Raw genomic sequence first — 20,372 nt, 5'->3', positions numbered from 1 at the left:
GCCATTAGGATTTGCCTCTTAAAGAGCGCCCAGCCTTTCTGGACCCCTCTGCCCTTCAGAACCGCCTCCCATGGGACTCCACCAACTAGTGTCCTGAGCAGCCCAGAGTCAGCCCTCCAAAAGTCCAATACAGTGGTTTTACTGGTTCCCTTCCTGGCCCCGCCAAGAATAGTGAACTCCACCATTTCGTGGTCACTCTGCCCAAGACAGCACCCGACAATCACATCCTCCACCAGTCCTTCTCTGTTTGTGAAGAGAAGGTCTAGCAGGGCACCACCCCTGGTAGGTTCACTAATCAGCTGCGTCAGGAAGCTATCTTCCACGCTCTCCAGAAACGTCCTAGACTGCTTCCTCTGGGCTGTGTTGTGCTTCCAGGATATGTCAGGGAAGTTGAAGTCCCCCACGAGTACAAGCGCTGACGATTTCGCAACTTCTGTCAGCTGCCTGTAGAACTCCTCATCCGTCTCCTCATCCTGGTTCGGCGGTCTATAGCAGACCCCGACCAGGACACTAGCCTTGTTGTCCCTGCCGATCCTAACCCAAGGGGACTCGATCTTGTCATTCCTAGCCTCGAGTTCTACAACATCGAAAGACTCTCTAATATAGAGAGCCACACCGCCACCCCTTCTGTGCTGCCTGTCCCTTCTGAAGAGCCTATAGCCAGGCATCGCAGCACTCCAGTCATGAGACTGGTCCCACCACGTTTCCGTGATGGCAGCCAAGTCGTAGCCTGACTGCTGCACGATGGCTTCCAGCTCCTCCTGTTTGTTACCCATGCTGCGTGCATTGGTGTAGATGCACTTCAGCTGGGCCTTTACCTTATCCTCCGGCCTTGCCATTGCTCCCCCTGGCACAGCTCCAACAATCCTTGCTTCAGCCCCATCCCCCTTCTTACCTAGTTTAAAGCCCTATCAATGAGCCCCGCCAGCTCCTGGCTCAGGATCCTTTTTCCCCTAAAGGATAGGGACCCGTCTACAGCCATCAGACCAGGTGCTGAGTAAACTGCCCCATGGTCGAAAAACCCAAGATTTCTGCGTAGGCACCAGCCCCGGAGCCACGTGTTTAACAGGTGGGCTTTCCTTGTCCTCTCCGTACCCCTCCCTGTCAACGTAGGGATGGACGAAAATACTACCTGCACTCCCGCTCCGTCCACTAACCGTCCCAGCCCCCTAAAGTCTCTTTTGATAGCCTTCAGGCTTCTGTCATCAATGTCGTCACTGCCCGCCTGGACTATCAGGAGAGGATAATAATCAGAGGGGCGTACCAGGTTGGGAAGCTTCCTGGCAACGTCCCTGACCCTGGCCCCAGGGAGGCAGCAGACTTCCCTACGGGTAGGGTCAGGCCGACAAATAGGGCCCTCTGTCCCCCTAAGGATAGAGTCTCCCACGACAATCACCCTTCTTTCTTTCTTGGTGGAGGCAGTCCTGATGCGTGGAGTCGACCTCCTTGCCCTAGGCATCCTCCTGGGAACCCTTTCTATCTCTTCCTCAGTTGCTGGTCTCTCAATCTCCAGGGCCTCAAATCTGTTGTGTAGGGGCACCTGGGAAGGTGGGGCCGGAAGGGGAGGGCATCGCCTGCCATGTCGCGCAGGGACCTGTCTCCACTCCTCCTCAACTCCCAGATCCCCTCCCTCTGTCCAACGGCGACAGGGCAGGGGGTCCACCCCCGTTTGGGGTGTCTCACCCTGGTACCTCTCCTTGAGGCCCTGCAGGGAGTTGCTCCAGAAGTCTATCTCCCGCTCACACTCCCTGATGGCCCTCAGCCTCTCCACCTCCTCCTTGAGCTCCGCCACCATGCGGATCAGGTCATCCACCTGCTCGCACCTGGTAGCAGAGGATGGTTTAAGATTAAGTGAGAAGGAAAAGAGGACCAGGAAGCAATTAGGCAGGTCCCATGGGATTTCAAGATTGCATTCTAACCTCTTATCCTGCTCCTAGGATCAGTGTTGGGATCCTGTGCAGAAACTCACAGAGGCCGTACTGTAGGCTTAGATTAAGTACACCAGGCAAGCCTGAACCTGCTTCCTACCTTGATTATAGCAGCATAGATAAGCTCAGGTAAGAGAGTTCATCCTGGCCCTTTCCTCTCAGACTGTCACAGACTTACAGAATCACACAATGGCTGAGGTTGGCAGGGACCCCTGAAGTTCATCTGGGCCAACTCCTGCTCAAGCAGTCAGCTAGAGCAGGGTGCACAGGACCATGTCCTGGTCGCTTTTGAAAATCTCCAAGGGGAGAAATTCCACAACCTCTCTGAGGAAGTTGCAAGCCTTTCACTTCCTATTGGATTCACTTTTAAAACAACAACAACCAAAACAAAACAAAAAGTGTAAGCACTAAAATATCTCACGTATCTATGGTTTAAACTTGGTGGGATTTTTTTATTTTTGTACAACAGAGAAAAATATAAAACTATTAAATGAACTTTTTTTTTCTTTTTTCTTTTTTTTCTTTTTTTTTTTTTTTTCTGCCATTTCTGCCACTTTCTTAATCTGAAAAAGAAATATCTGTAAATTTTTGAAAATGTTTTCAGGTATCATCTTTCCACTCATGTGTTCTAAGGAAACTAAATATCTTATTGGAAAGTTTAAATTAAAAGTCTATTTTTATTCCTTGAGCAAAAGATCTGGTTACATATTTTTGTGAAACTCTACAGTATGAAACTACAGTATGAAACTCTACTGGACTCTATAGTGTGAAACTACAGTACCTGCCACTATTCTAGGAAAAAAAAACCTGGGCTGGCTCAGTAGTTGGTAGAGAAGTGGCTAACTTGTCAATGATATTAGATATTTTACTGGCAAGCTAAATCTCTGCTTGGTATATTTCTTAACAGAATACTTCAAAATAATTGTTTCTAAGTGTGTGAGTGACCCCTCCTTGTTTTTGTTTTTTGTTTTTTGTTTTTTTTGTTTTGTTTTGTTTTGTTTTTTTTTTTTTTTTGTTTTGTTTTTTGTTTTTTGTTTTTTTTTGCCTAAAGTTGTCGTTTCTGCAGGTGGCACACTGCCCCCTGGCAGTCAGAGCACCAACAGAGCATCTCTGGTAGCAGATGGACATTGTATCAACTGTGAACACTTATGGCCCCACAGCACTATGTAAAATAATGTGCTCAGTGAGATAATGTAAGGAAATGTTTTCTTAATATGCTTTCAAATTTCTGCTTTCAATATAATTTGGGAAACGATGATATATTATTGTGCTTTTCTCCTGAAGGTGCTCCATGCTGCTAAATGGTATTTCCTGTCACAGGTGTCTTCTGGGACAGCAGGGGTGTACAATCAACCTTGTCATTTTGTCTTTTAAACTGTACCTTCTGGCATTGCTTTTGATGTGTAAGATCAGGCTTCACATTTGCAAAAACCTTGGTAAATCATCATGTTAGAAAAAAATGAGGAAAGGTAGTTTTCATGATAAATTTACATGCCTTGTGTTATGAAAAGTCATTAATCAATAAGATACCTGAATCCCAAATACCGTGTTTAGTTGCATCCCAGTTAAAATTTTGACTTTCCTGTACATGGATGCAACTGATGTTGATACGCTGAAGGCCAGTCCAGGAGGTCTTAGCTTCCTTTTCTCCTTGTGTCCAGGCTTGTGTCCAGGCTTGTGTCCAGAACATACATGTATGTCTAGTCTTTGACATCTCACTGCTAAATAACAGAATAGCCACCAGAGGGCAATAATAATAACCACCAATAAAAAAAAAAATGCAGTAATCAGCCTCAGGAGGTCAGACTTTCTGCCTGTCTCCGTAGGTGTTACATGACGCACATATATTACAACAGCACTGCTGCTGCTATTTTCGCCGAAAGTGATTTGGAGGTGTGCTGAAGCCAGGCAGTTGATGTACCTGTGTCCTCCTCTAAATCTTGTGTACCTACAACTGAGGTAACTTTGCATCCCTGAGTTGTCAGAAAGCACTGAATTTTTTTATCTTCAGGGGACTGAAGCCTTCAGACGATTTCTGCAGCAAAGTGTGTTGGTAAGAATGAGTTCCAGTAGGAAACTAGAAAAAGTTCTTGATGCACAGACCAGATGTGGCTTGTGTCAAGAACTGATAGGGAGATGCTGCTAGCTCTGAGTGTGGCTTCCAGCAAAGCGTGAGCAGCACTGATGACCCCTTTGAGACATTTCTCTATGATTGAACCCTGTAGATGTGCTACCCAGAGGCTAATGAATAATGAGGCTATCACACAGGCTGTTGGAGGTGGTGGATGGAGGGTACTCTTCCTGATGAACCCTCCTCTAGCTTTGAAGTTGGTCTTGCTTTGAGCTAGAGGTTGAGTGGAGTCCTCTAGCAGTTCCTTCCAGTTTAAATATCTCTGATTCAATGACCAGGATGTTTCCAGGGCAACAGCTATATAAACCTTAGCTTTCATAGAGTGGGAAATAATTCCTGCTCTTTCATATATATTTACATCTATCTGTTTACTTTTAGATATCGCTACCATGGTTGAGCAAATTTTGCTGGCTTCAGGAAGGTGCAGTGCTCTCTGTTCTCACCTGTGCTGCTCAGAGTGTGAACTTCTGTCAGTCAGGAACTACTGACAACACAGGGTCATGAAGCTAATGAAAACAGCACCTGCTGCCTCGTATAGAGGGTGGGACATCAGAGAAGACAAAGTCCAAATAAATGAACAGATTATGGGCCTCTACCAGTGGCTTCAGGCCAGGGGACACTGAAGGCAGCGTGACTTGACGGACAGGGAGAGAGAAAAGACATACTAGGAAACTGCTCTGCCTGCAGAAAAAGACATTTCAGATAAGCAGTCATATTTTCAGTGACAGGTCAAAGAAAAAGAACTGGAGAGAAGAAGAGGCTGGTGGGCCAGGATTAGTGCAAGAAGCTCAGAGAGGCATCCTTTATAAGCCATTTGATTAATTTTTCTGTTTAAATTACATTTGTCCTTCTCTGTTAAAACGTCTTTTTCCCTGACAAACATTCAGTGTCATAGGTGTACCCACAGGAACAGATACACAAAGACATTTCAAATTATCTGGAGAAGGAAGAAAATTATGTAATTGGAGTAAAAAGCAGCTTTTTTTTCTGCAAAAAATTCCCTGTGGATTTTTTGGCACCTGAGCTGACAGCACACAAGGATATGGGACCACCAAACCCATCTCTGCCTTCCAGGGCACCAAGGCACTCATCTAGGTGTTTTTAACCAGCTTCACATTTCAAAAGGTAAACTGTGATACAGGAGTGAGAACTAGCCTATTTATGAGGTGCTGTCTCATGAGCTGGCCATATGTAGCTCTTTCCTAGCCTCTGCAGGTGAACTTCTTACCAGGTCATTGAAGTTTTTGTTTTGCTGGGGCTAGGTTGGTTTGTCCTTTTGTTTTCAGTCACTTCATGTCAGCTTTGTAGATTTTTCTGTTCCAAATTCTGCCTACAGCAACTGGCATTCAGAGCTGTTAAAAAGGCACTACTGTAGCAGACAGAAGTGTTGCTTAATCCACCTGTGAAATGTAGTCCTCCCACAGGTGAAATTTAGCACATGCACTAAGCAACAATATGCAACGAATTTATGACTATTTGTATGCAAAGGGATCTATTGCAGGGGAGTTTATACAGCCAAAATACAAACGCAGGAATACCATTTAGTGAGAGTGTTGGTGCTGAACCTTGAAGACTTGGCCACTCTGTGATACCTTCAGTGGCCTTCTATGATGGAGTGACTGCATCAGATAACAAAGGAAGATCAACTGATGTCATCTACATGGACTTCTGTAAGGCCTTTGACATGGTCCCACATAACATCCTCATCTCTAAATTGAAGAGAGATGGATTTGATGGGGGGACCATTCAGTGGATAAGGAATTGGTTGAAGGCTATACCCAGAGAGTGGTTGTCAATTGCTCTATGTCCAGGTGGAATTTGGTGATGAGCAGTATTCCGTCAGGGGTCTGTCCTGGGACCAGTGCTGTTTAATATCTTCATCAGTGACATAGATGAAGGGATTGAGCACACCCTCAGCAAGTTTGCAGACAACACCAAGCTAGTGGTGTAGTTGATACAACAGAAGGAAGGGATGCCATCCCTTCCTTCTTCCCAAGGGACATGGACAAGCTTGAGAAGTGGGATCACATGAACATTCAAGTCCAAGTTCAAGGTGCTGCACGTGGATTGGGGCAATCCCAACATGAGTACAAACTGGTAGAAGATCTCGTTGAGAGCAGCCTTGCAGAGAAGGACTTGGTGGTTCTGGTGGACAAAAAGCTCAACATGAGCCAGCAGCGTGCACTTGCAGCCCAGAAAGCCAACTGCGTCCTGGGTTGCATCAAGAGAGAAGTGGTCAGCAAGTCAAAGGAGGTGATTGTCATCCTCTGCTCTGCACTTGTGAGGCCCCACTTGGGAGTACTGCATCCAGGGGGTCCCAGCACAAGAAAGATGTAGAGCTGTTAGAATGGGTCCAGAGGAGGGACGCAAACATGGTCAGAGAGCTGGGGCACCTCTGCTGTGAAGAAAGGTTGAGAGAGCTGGAGCTGTTCTGCCTGGAGAAGAAAAGGCTCCAGGATGACCACATTGCAGCGTTTCGGTACTCAAAGGGGGCTTATAAAGAAGGTGGAGAGCAAAATTTTTTGATTGAGCATTGACAGGACAAGGGAGAGTGGTTTTAAACTAAAAGAGGGAAGATTTATATTTGATGTTCAGAGGAAATTTTTCACTCAGAGAGTGGTGAGGCACTGAAACAGGTTGCCCAGAGAGGTTGTGTATGTCCCATCCCTGGAGGTGTTCAAGGTCAGGCTGGATGGGGCTTTGAGCAACCTGGTCTAGTGGGAGGTGTCCTTGCCCATAGCAGTGGGATTGGAACTAGATGATCTTTAAGGTCCTTCCAACCCAAACCATTCTGTGATCCTATGATTCTATACCATGCAGGTTGAGGACTAAACAGTGCATTTGAACTAAAAAGTAGGCAGCAGATTCACATCTATTGATTTCTAATATCTTAGTGCCAGTTCCCGGATTGGGAAATGTATGCAGTCATTTAACCAACTGAAAAGCTGATTAAACGACAACATGGGAAGGTAGGGAGGGAGAGTAATCTTAGCAAATAATTGAAACTTCCCAAATCACTGAAACATGCCCCCAATTTTGAGGGATACTGAGGCAAAAACCTTCAGAGGTGGCTACAGGAAGTTGCCCTCCCAAGTTAGTTCCAAGCAAGAAGTAAAAATAAATAAATAAATAAATAAATAAAAATTCTTTTTTATTTAATGAAGTAAAGGATATACTGAAGAGCTTTAACAACAAGAGAGTAACACTAGACCCTCCCTAGGAAAAAAAGCATGGGAATTTAGACAGGTGAATATGATAGCTCATCTTTAGACAGATTAGAGTTTTATTTTCCTTCTCTTCTGTGAAACTTCTCAACAATAATGATTTTCTTATGCCTTTCCAGGGAAGAAGTCTGAATAATACAAAATTTTAACACAATTTTAAGTATACAGATATGTTCTCTGGTTCTAGAGGTGAATTAAAACTGTGTGTTTTGTTTCTCTGTTTGAATATGGCAGCTCTGAAGCAAGGGGGGAAAAAAGAAACACACACACACAAACAAAACAAAACAGAGCAAATAAATAAAAATTACAACAACAACAAAACCCACATATGTTAGGAGGGATTTGGAGTCAAAACACTTCCAAAAATGTATAAAACTTTATTTTATGAATACATTAAACTATTGTGCGCAGCACATACATATAAAAATAGAAGCAATTTCACAAACAATTAATTGAAAAAGTTTTGTGTTCTTTTGCAAATTTACAGTCTCAATTATGAGTCCATACTGAGTCAGAATATGAGGTATATTTTTGTGACAAAAAATAATGTGAGAACTTTGGCACCATTTTACTGTGCAAATAAAATTTTGGAATTGCAATAGTTAGTGAGGTATACATAAATTACTCTGCTTTTCCACTGTGTATGAATGTCCATATTTCTGCCTGTTTATGGAAAAATGGATTATTTAAGAACATGATGCAGTGGCAGTAAAGGCTATTTTCTAACAGAGGTGGATTAGGTCTTAAATTATCATGGACTTTGCCTATGGAGGAAGAAACTTCAAAAATAGGTTTCAGGTCATTGGGAGAATATCATTTGCAAAATCTAAGCCACAAAGACCGATGCGGTGAATTCATAGCAATACTTTCAAAGTTTGCAGCTCATTTCATGGCTTTGTGCTAATGCAGAATGAGATGACATATGCTTTGAAAGGGACCACCAAAAAATATGTCAAAAATTGGTTTCTTAGCTCTGACTTGGGAAATTGTTTTACTTTCCTGCGTTTGTCTTTACATAGTTACATATCCATGGAACTGTTCTTTTCAAGATGGCCGTGCTTGAGAGTTTGCCAGATCATGCCCGTATTCCCTCTATAACTTCCATATGATGCAAATTCAGCTTATGATTTTTTTTCTTCTGTACCAGCTCAATAAACTTATCCTGAAGTGTCTAAAGTGAGTGGTGGTCTTTCTAAGCCCTCCTTCTTCCATGAAAATGACAACAGAGGAAGGAGGAGGAATTTAGCTAATCGAGCAAGAGGAAGAACAGGGTCCGGCTTTTTTTGAGTCTGTGTAACTTCTTGAATCCTACCACAGTGAATTCTGCTATTGTGGGCTGCCCCTAGACTGCTTGCACATGCACAGCAATGTGTCAGCACACACCTTAACTCCTCTAGTGAAAGTAGACAAGCATTCACTGAAGAAGAACCTCTGTCAAAGTTGCATTCAACCAACCTAAAACTGCACAATGCTGCGATACTGCACTAGTTGTGCTGGAGGGTCTTCCTGCCAGTTACCACACCTGACAATGTCATTGTTCATTTTTGTATTAATCATGGCTCCTGGCACTGCAGAAATTTTTATGTTTTCAGTGTTGACTTCATAGTTGATCTGGCTGGCATTGATATGTAATATGGACAAAGCAGTGGTGTAAAGAGTAACTCAGCAGAGTGAATGGTGGGAATTTCCAAATGCCGACCAAAACTGCATCCATGGGGGTCTGCAGTTCTTAAGAACAAGTTCAGCTCAGCTTGCTGCATCGAAACAGACTTCTTGTGACCTGGTCTATGGTTTTCTTGTTGTTGACCAGTATGCATAAAATGGAGTCAGTGAGTCTGATTCTCATCTTTTTATGCCAGTTATCCCATTACTTATCAGTACCGCCAACAACAAATTAATTTAATCTATGTTGGTTTAAGAGGGAACAGACTTCATCCTAACCTAATGACACTGGTGTAAGCTGTAATCAGAAACAAACGTGTCAGCATTCAAACTATTTCTTCTATGTCCATGCACTCTTCCACCCTTCTTCAAATTTCATTTCAAAAGACAATTAGAAATATAACACAAGAATACAGATTGTCAGCTAATGTATTTCAACACAGCTGTGCTCTGCCTATCAGCACTATTAGGGACTCTATGTCAGTGTAACTGTCTGATATCAACCGAACTTTTCTTTGGGGCAATCTCCCCACTCAAAACATCCTACTTTTTCTCTTAAAATGCATTTTTTTCCCAAAGTAAACTGCTGCACACGTTGTAGATGAACAACGGTTGCCAACTTGGCTTCTTTCTACATACTGCAAGACCAGAAAATTAAGAATAACTCCTATCCTTTGCCATATCCAAAATGTCCCCTTAATGTAATGTAAGCAATGTTCCATTCTTTTTACTCTTCCTTTACATTGTGATCACCACTTACATTTAAGAAAAATAAATTCAAGTATAAATTACACAAAAGTAGTGGAAAACTGTATTATGTCCAGAAAACAATTGTCTTGACAGTAAGTCAGAAAGCATGGCTGCAGATGCACCCTTGTAGGCACTCTCTTTGGGCCAAATCTTCTGCAGCTATAAACTGATAGTCCAGTTTGGCTGCTTTACTCCATCTGAGGATCTGGCCCTGAACAGTGTTTTTCTTACATGTCAGAAGGCTCAAATTCATTATGAATAGACACCCCCTGCAAATAGAATGGCATGTCAAGGCTGGACATAGTCACATTTTGGCTGCACATGGGAGATTATCTTGCACTCAGATGTTCACTTCTGCAGCAGCACAGTCCATCTATGCTGAAAATGCTCATGCTCTGACATTGCATTGAATCTAGTTTCAAATTTAGGAGCACGCCATCAATGCAGGAATCCCAAGACTTCTGGTAACTGACATTTATAGTGACTATTGACTTTGGACCTCTTAAAATACTCTTTCAAAGTCACAGAGAATTGTGATATGGAAAAAAGATTGTCAAAATAGTAAGGCAAGGTTATGCACCATTTGTATGGTTTCTAGGAGAGATCTGGAGAATATTTCATATAGCTTGCCGTGATGTCTTTGAATGTGATGCTTTGCAATTGACAGAAATTCTAATTATAGTTAAAATTCCTCTGCACCAACCCGGGAAGGTGTGCTTACATAAATTCCTTCTTCCTCTGTACTTGATACCTCAGTGAGGTGTCATAGAAAAGAACCAAATATACTTAAAGCAGTAAATAGAATTGAATTCAAAACAGAGACATTTTCTACAATAACCATTAGATGGAAGTTTTCATGAATTCCATACATCTTATATTATATAATTAAATAATGCATCCCACAGACCAGTTTCAGTTCTTAGAGATAAATATGCTTCAGCTAAAACTGAATACATTTCTGTTAAATATTTATAATTGTATGTGTGTATGCATATCAGAGCACCTGGGCATCTAGAGACTGGGATGACTGATGCATTAAAAGTATGTAACTACTTAGATGCACAAACACACATACCATGTCTCTCTATATATTTATATTAAAGATATACATTTCTATATTAGAGGTAGGTCTAAACTTAAGTAGCTCACAAAATGCCACGTGGGTGGCATTCAACATCCTAATCTCCTGATGCATTTTGTATTTGGGACCCATCTCTGATACACCCCATGGCCCTTCCTGAGGGAAATTGATTGTAGGTCTTTATTTTGCCAACAAGCCCATGTGAGGAGGACCTGCAGAATCCCTTCAGAGAAAGAGGGACTCTGGGGGTAGGCAATTTGCTTGTGTGGAAACAGTTGCGGAATGGGCACTATCATGGTCAAAATAGTCTGAGGACTTCACAAGACAAGACACAAGTGTACATGTGTAGGAGGGGAGGTGCAGACAGATATTCAGATGGAGTAAACTGCTCAACGTTCTGGTGAAGCAAAGTCATCTGATGATTTGGCCCATGATATGTAAACAGCTCACCATGTAGGGTTTTTATCTGAGGTAATTAATATTAACTAGTAAATAATAAATGGTTGATTAGATATTTATCACAGCCATTCTACATCTTCCTAATATTTTTTTCTCTTTGCACTTCAACTTGCATTGTTCTCTGTTCAGCACCAAAGGAGGCACACAGCCATGTAAAATTTGTACAGAGTAGAAGAGAAGCAGCATAATATTGCATATGCTATATGATGAACCTAGTACAAATAATTTTATCCAAATATACACATATAGATTACTTTTTTCAATGAACAGTATAAATACTTTACCTGGGAGATTATTCCCATGTGCAAAATGAAAGAGTTTTTCCTGGGATTAAGTCTTCTGCTTTGTTCATGTTCATATTCTTGGTAAAAAGTGGGTCACTGTCATAGCTGGAGAAACTTTATTTCCTCTCTTCACTCTCCCGTGTTTGCTGAGTGCTATGTAAGCACCGTGGTAAGCATTTGATTCATATGCATTGTAGTTATTGGGCAGCAAGGTTTCTTTGAATTTGCATTCGTCTTGGAAAACAGCCTATAGAATAGGAAGGGCCGGGGGGGGAGGGGCGGAGGGAGGAAGGAGAGAGCAAAGCACTTGCAATAAGTATTTCAGGAAGACCCAAGTCACTTTTCTTACTAGCATTTTTACTGAAGAAGAACATGTTACAGTGTGCAACAGGTGGTGCCGTAGTGTCTGCATCCAACAATAAATCTCCCTCTGCAGTGCTAATTTGGTGTCAGATGAACTTAGATACCACCTGTCCAGATAATGAACTGTGGACTTCCTGTGACAGATCAAGTTAATTCATCATAAATCATGGATGTCACCATTTTCTTTGTAAGCAATAATTTGTCATCATCATGCCCTTTTGCCCAATTGATGTAGCTTTATTTCATACCTCCCCTCTGCAAGAGGTCCTGTCATTTATGAAATAATTATATGCTGCCTGTCAAATCATTCAGTTCTCTCACAAACATCAGTGTTCAGGGAGAACAGGTTGTTTGAATAAGGCGTTTGAATAAAACCTTTGATTAGCACCAAACCTTCTTTTTTGTTACATCATTAGTGATGCTATATTTTGTTACATCATTACTGATGTTGTATATATCTGTTAGTGAGATATGATGTTCCAGCTTCTAAGCCAGGAAAACAGTTTTAGTTATCTTCATATGGTGTCACTTCAGTCCAAGGAAATAGAGTTATCTGGGAGAGAAGGTGACAGGATAAGCAGGATACAAATGCAGAGCACCAAGGAAATCAAAAAAGAAAGCTGAATAATTCTCTGACATCAAATGTCTGGCATATGAGACACCACCAGTGCAATTCTACTGGAGCATCTTTGTAATAAAACAATTCAAAGTTTATAAGAGTTTAACTCAGAGCATTGCATTGTGCAAGGGAGAATGAATGTCTATTTCAGCATTTTAAAATGTCTTTGAAAATAAGCAAGATTGAATAGACACTGTAAAATATAATCCGAAGGAGCCCTGGATTTCTTTAGAAAGACCTAGGCTGAGCAAAACATTTGGGTTTCTGGCAATTCTAGGTACTTGAAATCAGACATGAGTGAACTAATATTCCAAGAGTGGAACCTTAAGATGCCCCATTACTATTATCTGTGTGAGCAGGAAACAGCCAGATTAGTAATGGCTACGAGTCCTTCACAACATTTGGTATTTTATTAAGCAGTGAAATGCTTCGTTTAAAAAAAAAAAAAAAAAAAAAAAAAAAAAAAGGTGAGTTCTGTCAGTATAATTCATTATTGTGAGATGAGCAGGTTTGCTTATTGCCCAGAGTCAGACTCTTTCAAATGAGCTTCCTGACAGGTGCCTTTTCTACTCCGTGTTGAGACTGAGGATGCCTTGCTCAGGTCTCAGAGATTAAATTGCATTTAAAAAGCATAGCTAGCACTTGCTGGAGGAAGATGATTGTGATGATGTTTCAGTATGACTTGCATACCATTATTAATAGCTATTACTGTTTCTTCGCTCTTTGGGATTGATCCCACAAAACCAATCCTTAAAATAGCCCCAGTCACATATGTGGGATTTGTAGGGTAGACTTCCTATTTATTCTCCATGCTGTGTTTGTTTTTAGTAGGGAGAGGCATGTTGTCATGATTTTACTAACAGCAGCTAGCACTGATATAGCTCTAATTCTCTCTCTCTTACACGCTTATGTATGCACATGATCACACACACACACTTTAGGTTCTAGCAGTTTTTCCAAAGCACACCCTTTCATTTTAAGTGTAATGAAGTGTTGGCATCAGCAGGATTCACTCTTACGACAATGTTTGCAGTGCTGAGCCCTTAGAAGAAGGTATCTAATTAATCTGTACTATTTGCAAAATGCATTCATTTTCCTGGGGTGCTTTCTGTACAGTGTTATTGGAAAGCTTTAAAATAACAGTCCACCAACAGACACAACACTTGTCGCACTGAATAACGCTGATGACTTCAGGCCAGGTACATTCCCTGTAATTGAAAGTCTGTTTTCTCTGCTTGAAAGTAGAGCTTTTCAAGAGGAAAAAATAAAACAAACAAATAAACAAAACACCAAAACTCAGGACCTTTGAAGTTTTTGTTTAAGTCTTGAATTATTTAATTTATTTTAATTATTAAAATTATTTGCACTTGTACTCACCGTTCCATACAGCTTCCCCTTGTTGTTCATTGCAATGAAGAGAGCACTTTTCACACCAAACAGGCTAACAACACCTCTCTCTACAGTGGATATTTCAAAGAGACCTAAAAAATAAGAAGTTAATAGAAACATTATCACAGAATTTGTAGCTAATCAAAGGCAAATCAGATATGACTATTTTAAAACCTTAATGAACATACCATAATTTTTATTAGAACTATGTCCCTAGTTGGACATAATAAAAGTACACAGAGAAAATGATGTTTTTTCTATATGCCAAAAGATCTTATAATAATTCTTCCAGAATCATATACACATCATATAGAATCCTTTTGCTCTTGTATCTATCAAATTCTCTTAGACTTTTTAATATGCAACTTATTTTTACGTTACTGTTACTGTCTTCTGTGAAAAAAATCAAGTCCAAAGGACTAAAGCTTTTCCTTTAATCTTATAGTTAAAGAACAGCAGCCATAAGAGCAACTACACCAGGAACAGCAAGCCCCTTCCAGTACTGAGTGTCCCAAATGTAGGATTCCAAAATCATTCTTTGGCTCTGTGAGCTCGGTGACAACCTCCCAGATTCAAAAGGTAAATGAGAAGGTGAGGAGTGAGCAAATGCAGCAGAGAGAAAGTTTTCAACTTGTTTTGTCTTTTCTCATCTGTTCAGTAAAGCAAAGTAAAAATAAATTGTATCTAAATTTGTCTAAGCATTTGTGACATGTTTCAGCCTGTAGGTTTCTAATATGTATTGATCCCAGAGACTTTTAAAAGGCAACAGATGTAGCACAGTTAACAATAACAAGTAATAACATTTGCATTCTATGAAGGGTAATTACTAGAGTTCACAGCAATTAAGTGACATCTATTTCATTTCTGGATGCAACTCACTGTATTGGTTTTCATTGTGAACTCCGCTTATCCTTCCGTCTGGGAGGATTTGAAGGTGAAACCCGATGCCCACGTTGCAATAAAGCCTCCGCTGCCTCTTGATTCCTAGCAAATAGTCACTCTCCCAGTTCACATCTGACTTCTCCCCTGACATCCCAGCAATGGACCTGGACAACAGGGATTGCCATCCTCTTTCCAGCAATGTGCCATTAGTTCTGCTTACAACTGGATATGTTGAAGCAATCCCAGCTAAAAAAAACAGGAGAATGAAAGCAGACAACGTCCGATGAATGCTGGCTTTGGAGAACATAGTGATGAGAAGTCTTTGTGCAGTGGTCATCCGGTTCACCTCCTGGGCACGTGGTCAGAATTAATGGCCCTAAAAATACCGCCCTTCTTGTTTTTCTCCCTTCAGCATGGTGGCAGAAGCTTATTTTTGGAAAGCAAATAGAGATTGCTGACATGAAACTAAAGCCTGAGAGCAGTTGAGTTGGAAGCAGAGACAGGCCAACAGGACTCAAACTGGTGGGGACCATGTTTTGGAGGTCCTGCTCTCTGGTGGGCAGCCTCGGTTGTATTTGATTGACCCATCTTTATAGTGCAGAGGCTGTCCCTCCCCACATCATCACTCTGACATCAACAGCTTGCCAGAGGTAAGCTTGCCATGGCTGTAACACTAACCTGCCGTCCTCCCAGGCTGGCTGGGGTTTGATGAGTGCTGTCATCCAAGACCAGAGGCAGGAGTGAGGTTTCATTGGCTGCGCAAAGCAAAGGAATCAAATTGGTTGGGCAGTCAGAGGCCTCGCAGGCAGCTTCCTTATTTAGAGAAGAAGATGTAAAAACAGTCATGGACCTCATCAGAGAGCAATGAAAACTTTGCAGTCACTTCCTTAGCTGCATGATCGCTGGGTGTATATCAGGGTAGCTCAGCATTTGGGGAGAATTGGCTTGAAGTGGCTGTTTCTCTTTTAGTGCATGCCCAGCAAATCCAGGGCACCTCTTATGATAGCGGCCCATGCGCTAACAGCTTTTCTGTGCCTCTAAAAGGAGTACTCCTGGTCTGTTAACACAGAGGTAAGCAATGTGAAAGGTGGGGCTTGTTCCTACAGTTTTTACTCAAACATGATTCTGCTGTTTGCAGTTACAGTTCTGCTAAGCCAGGCATGCAGGCACAAGCATTGAGCTTGCTGTTGCTGGTACCAAGGGGACGTTGCTAATGTTCTTAAGTGTTTGTGGTTTTCACTGAGGTGACTGCCAAGTGATCCCATTTATTTGGGAAGGACATGTCTTAATACAGTGAACAAACCTGGGATCTGTGATGCTCTAGAATACATTTACAGGTGTGCAATTGTATTTGCAAGACAAGGGCTTTGGCAATGCATTAAAGAGAGAGGGAAATGGCCACTCCTCCCTACCTTTTCACTGTCTCTTTTCCTCAAGCCCAAGTGCTCCTTTACTTTTATTATTTACTTTTGTAAATGACAAGCATCTTCATTTTCCCCTTCTTCCTCAGACTGTCTTACTTATTTCCCCTCACTTTGCACTATTGTTGTTTTCTTCTTTTCTTTCTTCTTTCAAGTCTAGCACATCATTTTTTTATCTTAATTAGTTTCATGGAGCTTATTAATACACTAGGTGGTGGAAAATGGCTGAGATATCTGCAAATATTTTTGCCAATATGCCTGGCAGCTTTTCACAGCACAGAACTTGTGTTGTCCGTGTCATTTGAGATGCCTGCACGCTAGTAAGGAGAGTACCTGGAAGCGCAGTGGAACTGAGCACATCAGGCATGACATACAGTTTCACATTCACAGGGCTGTAATATGAGGCCATGGACACAGCAGACACTCAAGCAGAGGCACTGTGAGCGATGGGGAGGAGATGGTAGCCTTGAAGCAGGTGAGCAGATAGATTCAGTGACGTGTGAAATACTGATTACTCTCTTGAGAGGGGCTCAGCTATAAAAAGACTGGGAATCACTGGACTAGTCCCCCAGCTTGTGCCAGGTGGCATTTCAGAAGCTCTTGGTCTTGGTCAAAGCAACATTCAGGGTATCTTCTGCCTTTTGTTCATGATGAAAAAAGTTTTTGTCAATTTCTCTGCTGCTGTCTACTTTATCTCATGATTTTCCGCAGTGTGAACTGCATATATAATTTTTAGCAATTACCTGCATTTTTCACCCTCTCGGCACAGCTGCAGTGTCTCTGTGGGAGGCCAGTGCTGACAGGAAAAAAGGCTCATAGTTATAGGGATGTTACAGGGATGAAGCAGCGACTTCCTAGATTGTTTTGTAGTGCAGTCTGAAGTCCTCCTGCTCATTCCCAATGCGTGTGACTCCAAGAGAAAAGCTGAATCTCTCAGAACCATCCTTGTCTCTAAAATAAGCATTGTAATATTCACTTCCCAAGTGTAGTTTTCTTCTCCCTAATAAATTTTTGAAGCGTAATTTTGCAGTTTGCTTGTGATCAGTGTCCTAAGAGGAAAAACAGAATACAGCTGTCAATCATCAGGCAAAACAGCAGTTGGTGGTTTCACGGGTTGAGGGAGAAGGATGCAGAGCTGGCTTTCCATCACCAGCTTTCAGTCACTTTTGTCTTATTTGTCAGTTTTCTCACAGCAGGGCCAAGGCATGGGCTAAAACAGCTTCTCTAATTTTTCCTGGCATGTCTGCTACTGCCACTTTTGCTTGATCTGGAAACTAAAACAACAGCTAAAAATTGACACTTCACGGGGATGTCTGACAGTCCTCAGAGACAGAGTTTTGGTACCCAGCCTAAGACCAAATAGTGAATGGTGTGCAGCTGAGAGATGAGGTGTATACTATAGTCTTGTAGTACTCGGCAGTTCTGCATCAGAGCTGAAACGAGTCTTGAACCACCTCTCAGTCTGATCATAGCCAGCAGGTTGCTGAGTTTTGGTGTATTGGGAAAGGTGTCTGAAGACAAACCTTTGTGTAAGTTCTAGAGTTTCTGATTCAAATAACCCTTTTCTCCTTTACAATGTATTTTGTTGGGTTAAACTTGTCTTCTTGGCCTGTGAATTAACTGTCTCCAGAAAACTGACTGAAATCTTTTTGATTTTTCAGATAGCACGTTGTTCTGGCATCATGTGTCCTGCAGAATTTGCAAGGTGTCAAGGGAGGTAGCAGTAAAAAAATGTAAAATAGAAATTTACAGTAAAATAAATCCCATGAACTCCATAATGGTAAAAATTTATCTCAGCAATCAACCTCTTCTTACTCAAAGTCGTAAGACCCAGGATGATGGGGGTTACCACCTAATTAAAGTAACAGGTTTTCATTGTCAGTATTTCAGTGCAATATTAAAATAAGGCCCCTCTGGAACACAGCAATACAGATCCACTTTCAGATAGTCTAGGAAAAGCCAGGCAGCTGAGCAGTAACGTGATACAGATTCAGAGCAAGTCTTTCAAAAATGCACGATGACCTAGGCTCCAGGGTTCCATTTTCAAATCTCTTAAAAGTCTCTCCCTATTTTAAGGCACGGAAGGAGCCGTCCCTCATTCGGAAACAGAAAGTCAAACTAAAATTGTTCACCTTGCCTGTGCTGAAGATCCAGGCTGGTGGTGGAACAGAGGAGGAAGGAGATTGCTGGGTCACAGATCAGACTGCTATGGCAGGGCATTGCAGGCTCTGGATATCTCACACAGGACTGTTAGCCCCAGTATGAACATAGAGCCCCATCAGACCATCTTCAGGCACAGGGGGTTTGCTGTAATGAGTTGGCCAGCATGGAGAGAATTGTAACAGAAATGCTATTATGAATGAAAGACATAAATCACAGAATGTGTGTATGAAAGCAAAACCAAAAGAAAATATAGCAAGGGTTATGAAAATGACTTGTATTGATGCCCAAGGACCCAGCTAACAAAAATAAAACTGGTAAACTCTGGGTGTGTTGCTGACATTAAGATCAGACAACCCACATTGGATAGGGCTACAGCACATGTGACTAATCAATAGAAGACCAGAATGCTGGTGGCAGGACAATGACAAAAAGGGCTATAGCACTTTGCATTTCTTCCCATTATCCCACTGGGAAGGCAGATGTGTAGCCATTTATACCCAGAGTGAATAAGCAAGAAAATAGACAGCAGCCTTGCATAAGACACTTAGAGGCTGAAGCAAACAAGCTTCTGAAACAAAACTATCACCTTGTTACAGCTGCTGACTTCCAAAGCATGTAAAAGGCATATTCAAAAACCAGCTTATCATCACCAGTCAAAGTGAAACCAAGACATAGACTGAGGATGTAACAGCTAGCCTCCCTCATCTTCCATGTCACAAGCAGTGATCCTGGCCAGGACACTTGGACACATATGTCTTGGTGCATGTGAACATGTGGGTAGGAGAAAACTTAGAGATTTGTTTATAATAAATATCACCTTCCCATTCCACCACAAGGCCTCTCATTGAGGTTTTACATGCTAGTTTCGTATAGACAGGTACATTCAAGATCATTCAAGATAAATTCATATAAATCCAAAGAGGGCATGTCAAACATAGATATGCCAAGCCGATTAGTCTTTTTCTCTCAAGGCATTAGCCATGAACACATGAACTTCATTAGACATGAACACAAATTCCTTCTTGCAACAGAGTTGTTCTTCATGTACCATGATGTAACTTGCATCTTACCTTTATAGTTTTCCACACAAGAGCTGTCCTAGGCTTATCCCAGTTTAAAGCTTGGCATGGAAACCCAGAGTCTGGAAGACTTCTGGGAAAAGAAATTGTATTTCAACTTCTCCTCTGTTCTAGGGGCTGTGAGGAGAAGGTAGCCCACATAAGCTGCAGATGTGGTTGGTGTTGAGTAGGAAATGGAGTGGCCAAAGCAGCTGGTGATTGCACTGGATCCCCTGTAGACCTCTTGCTGGTACCGCTTGGAGGACACTTGAAGATTTGTGACTGCTCTCTGGAAGCACAGGAAAAGACTTGTGCAGAGTTGTGATGCAGAGTTGTCAGTAAGAGACGTATTTTTGTGCAGCTGGCCTAGTCCTTCTCTACATTCCTGGGCACAATAAAATCCTACCAACAACAGTTTTGAGGTGGCTAAATCTGCCTTGCCATATCTTATAGAGATTGAAATGACTTTCAGAAGACAGACCAGTGAATCTATGGTGAACCTTTTGCTTCCCAAGCCAGTGCTCTGAACACCAACCCACTGCCTCTCTCATCACCTCCTCAGCTGTTCCCACTCTGCAAGTACAGGCAGTCCGAGGGCAAAATGCTGAGCTTAAAAAAAGTGACAGCCACCAGCCCGCACAGAGATCTCTTCAGTGTTATTTATTAGAAGAGTAGAATGATGTGGGACATGTTTAATTTGGTTTTAGTTTATTACACACAGGGTTTTATCATTACAGCAGGAACAAGGACAGTGCAGGGATAGGGACACTAAATGGACCGTTCAGGTAGCATCATCAATAGGAAAGCAAAAATAACAATTTTTTGTTGATGGTAGTGTTGATATTTTGTACAAGAGGCCAAGTGACAAAGTCTTTGGGCTATTCCTGGCTGTGGAAGCCATTCAGATGATTTGAAGTAATCCAGTTTTGAAGGTTGAAGGCAATTTCTTCCACGTGCC

The 20,372-nt window shown here is 41.9% G+C and overlaps 1 protein-coding gene across 2 annotated transcripts; it reads right to left on the bottom strand.

Annotated features, from left to right (window-relative positions):
* Positions 1-7,640: 7,640 nt before the first annotated feature.
* FGF6 (fibroblast growth factor 6) lies at positions 7,641-15,475 on the bottom strand. 2 transcript variants are annotated; one of them, XM_068654167.1, is made up of 3 exons: positions 14,770-15,471; positions 13,879-13,982; positions 7,641-11,766 (listed from the first exon to the last, which is right to left on the bottom strand). In XM_068654167.1, the coding sequence occupies exons 1-3, from the start codon at positions 15,107-15,109 to the stop codon at positions 11,590-11,592; spliced, it is 621 nt and encodes a 206-aa protein (XP_068510268.1). In that variant the 5' UTR covers positions 15,110-15,471; the 3' UTR covers positions 7,641-11,589. The 2 variants fall into 2 exon arrangements, with proteins under 2 accessions (XP_068510268.1, XP_068510272.1); XM_068654171.1 differs by lacking the exon at positions 7,641-11,766 and adding an exon at positions 11,805-12,435 and having other exon boundaries at positions 14,770-15,475.
* Positions 15,476-20,372: the final 4,897 nt, after the last annotated feature.

This window comes from Anas acuta, chromosome 1 (genome assembly GCF_963932015.1).
Source record: "Anas acuta chromosome 1, bAnaAcu1.1, whole genome shotgun sequence".
NCBI classification, from domain to species: domain Eukaryota; kingdom Metazoa; phylum Chordata; class Aves; order Anseriformes; family Anatidae; genus Anas; species Anas acuta.
Note: the sequence above shows the minus strand (reverse complement) of the source record. Positions and strands in the feature narration are given on the sequence as shown.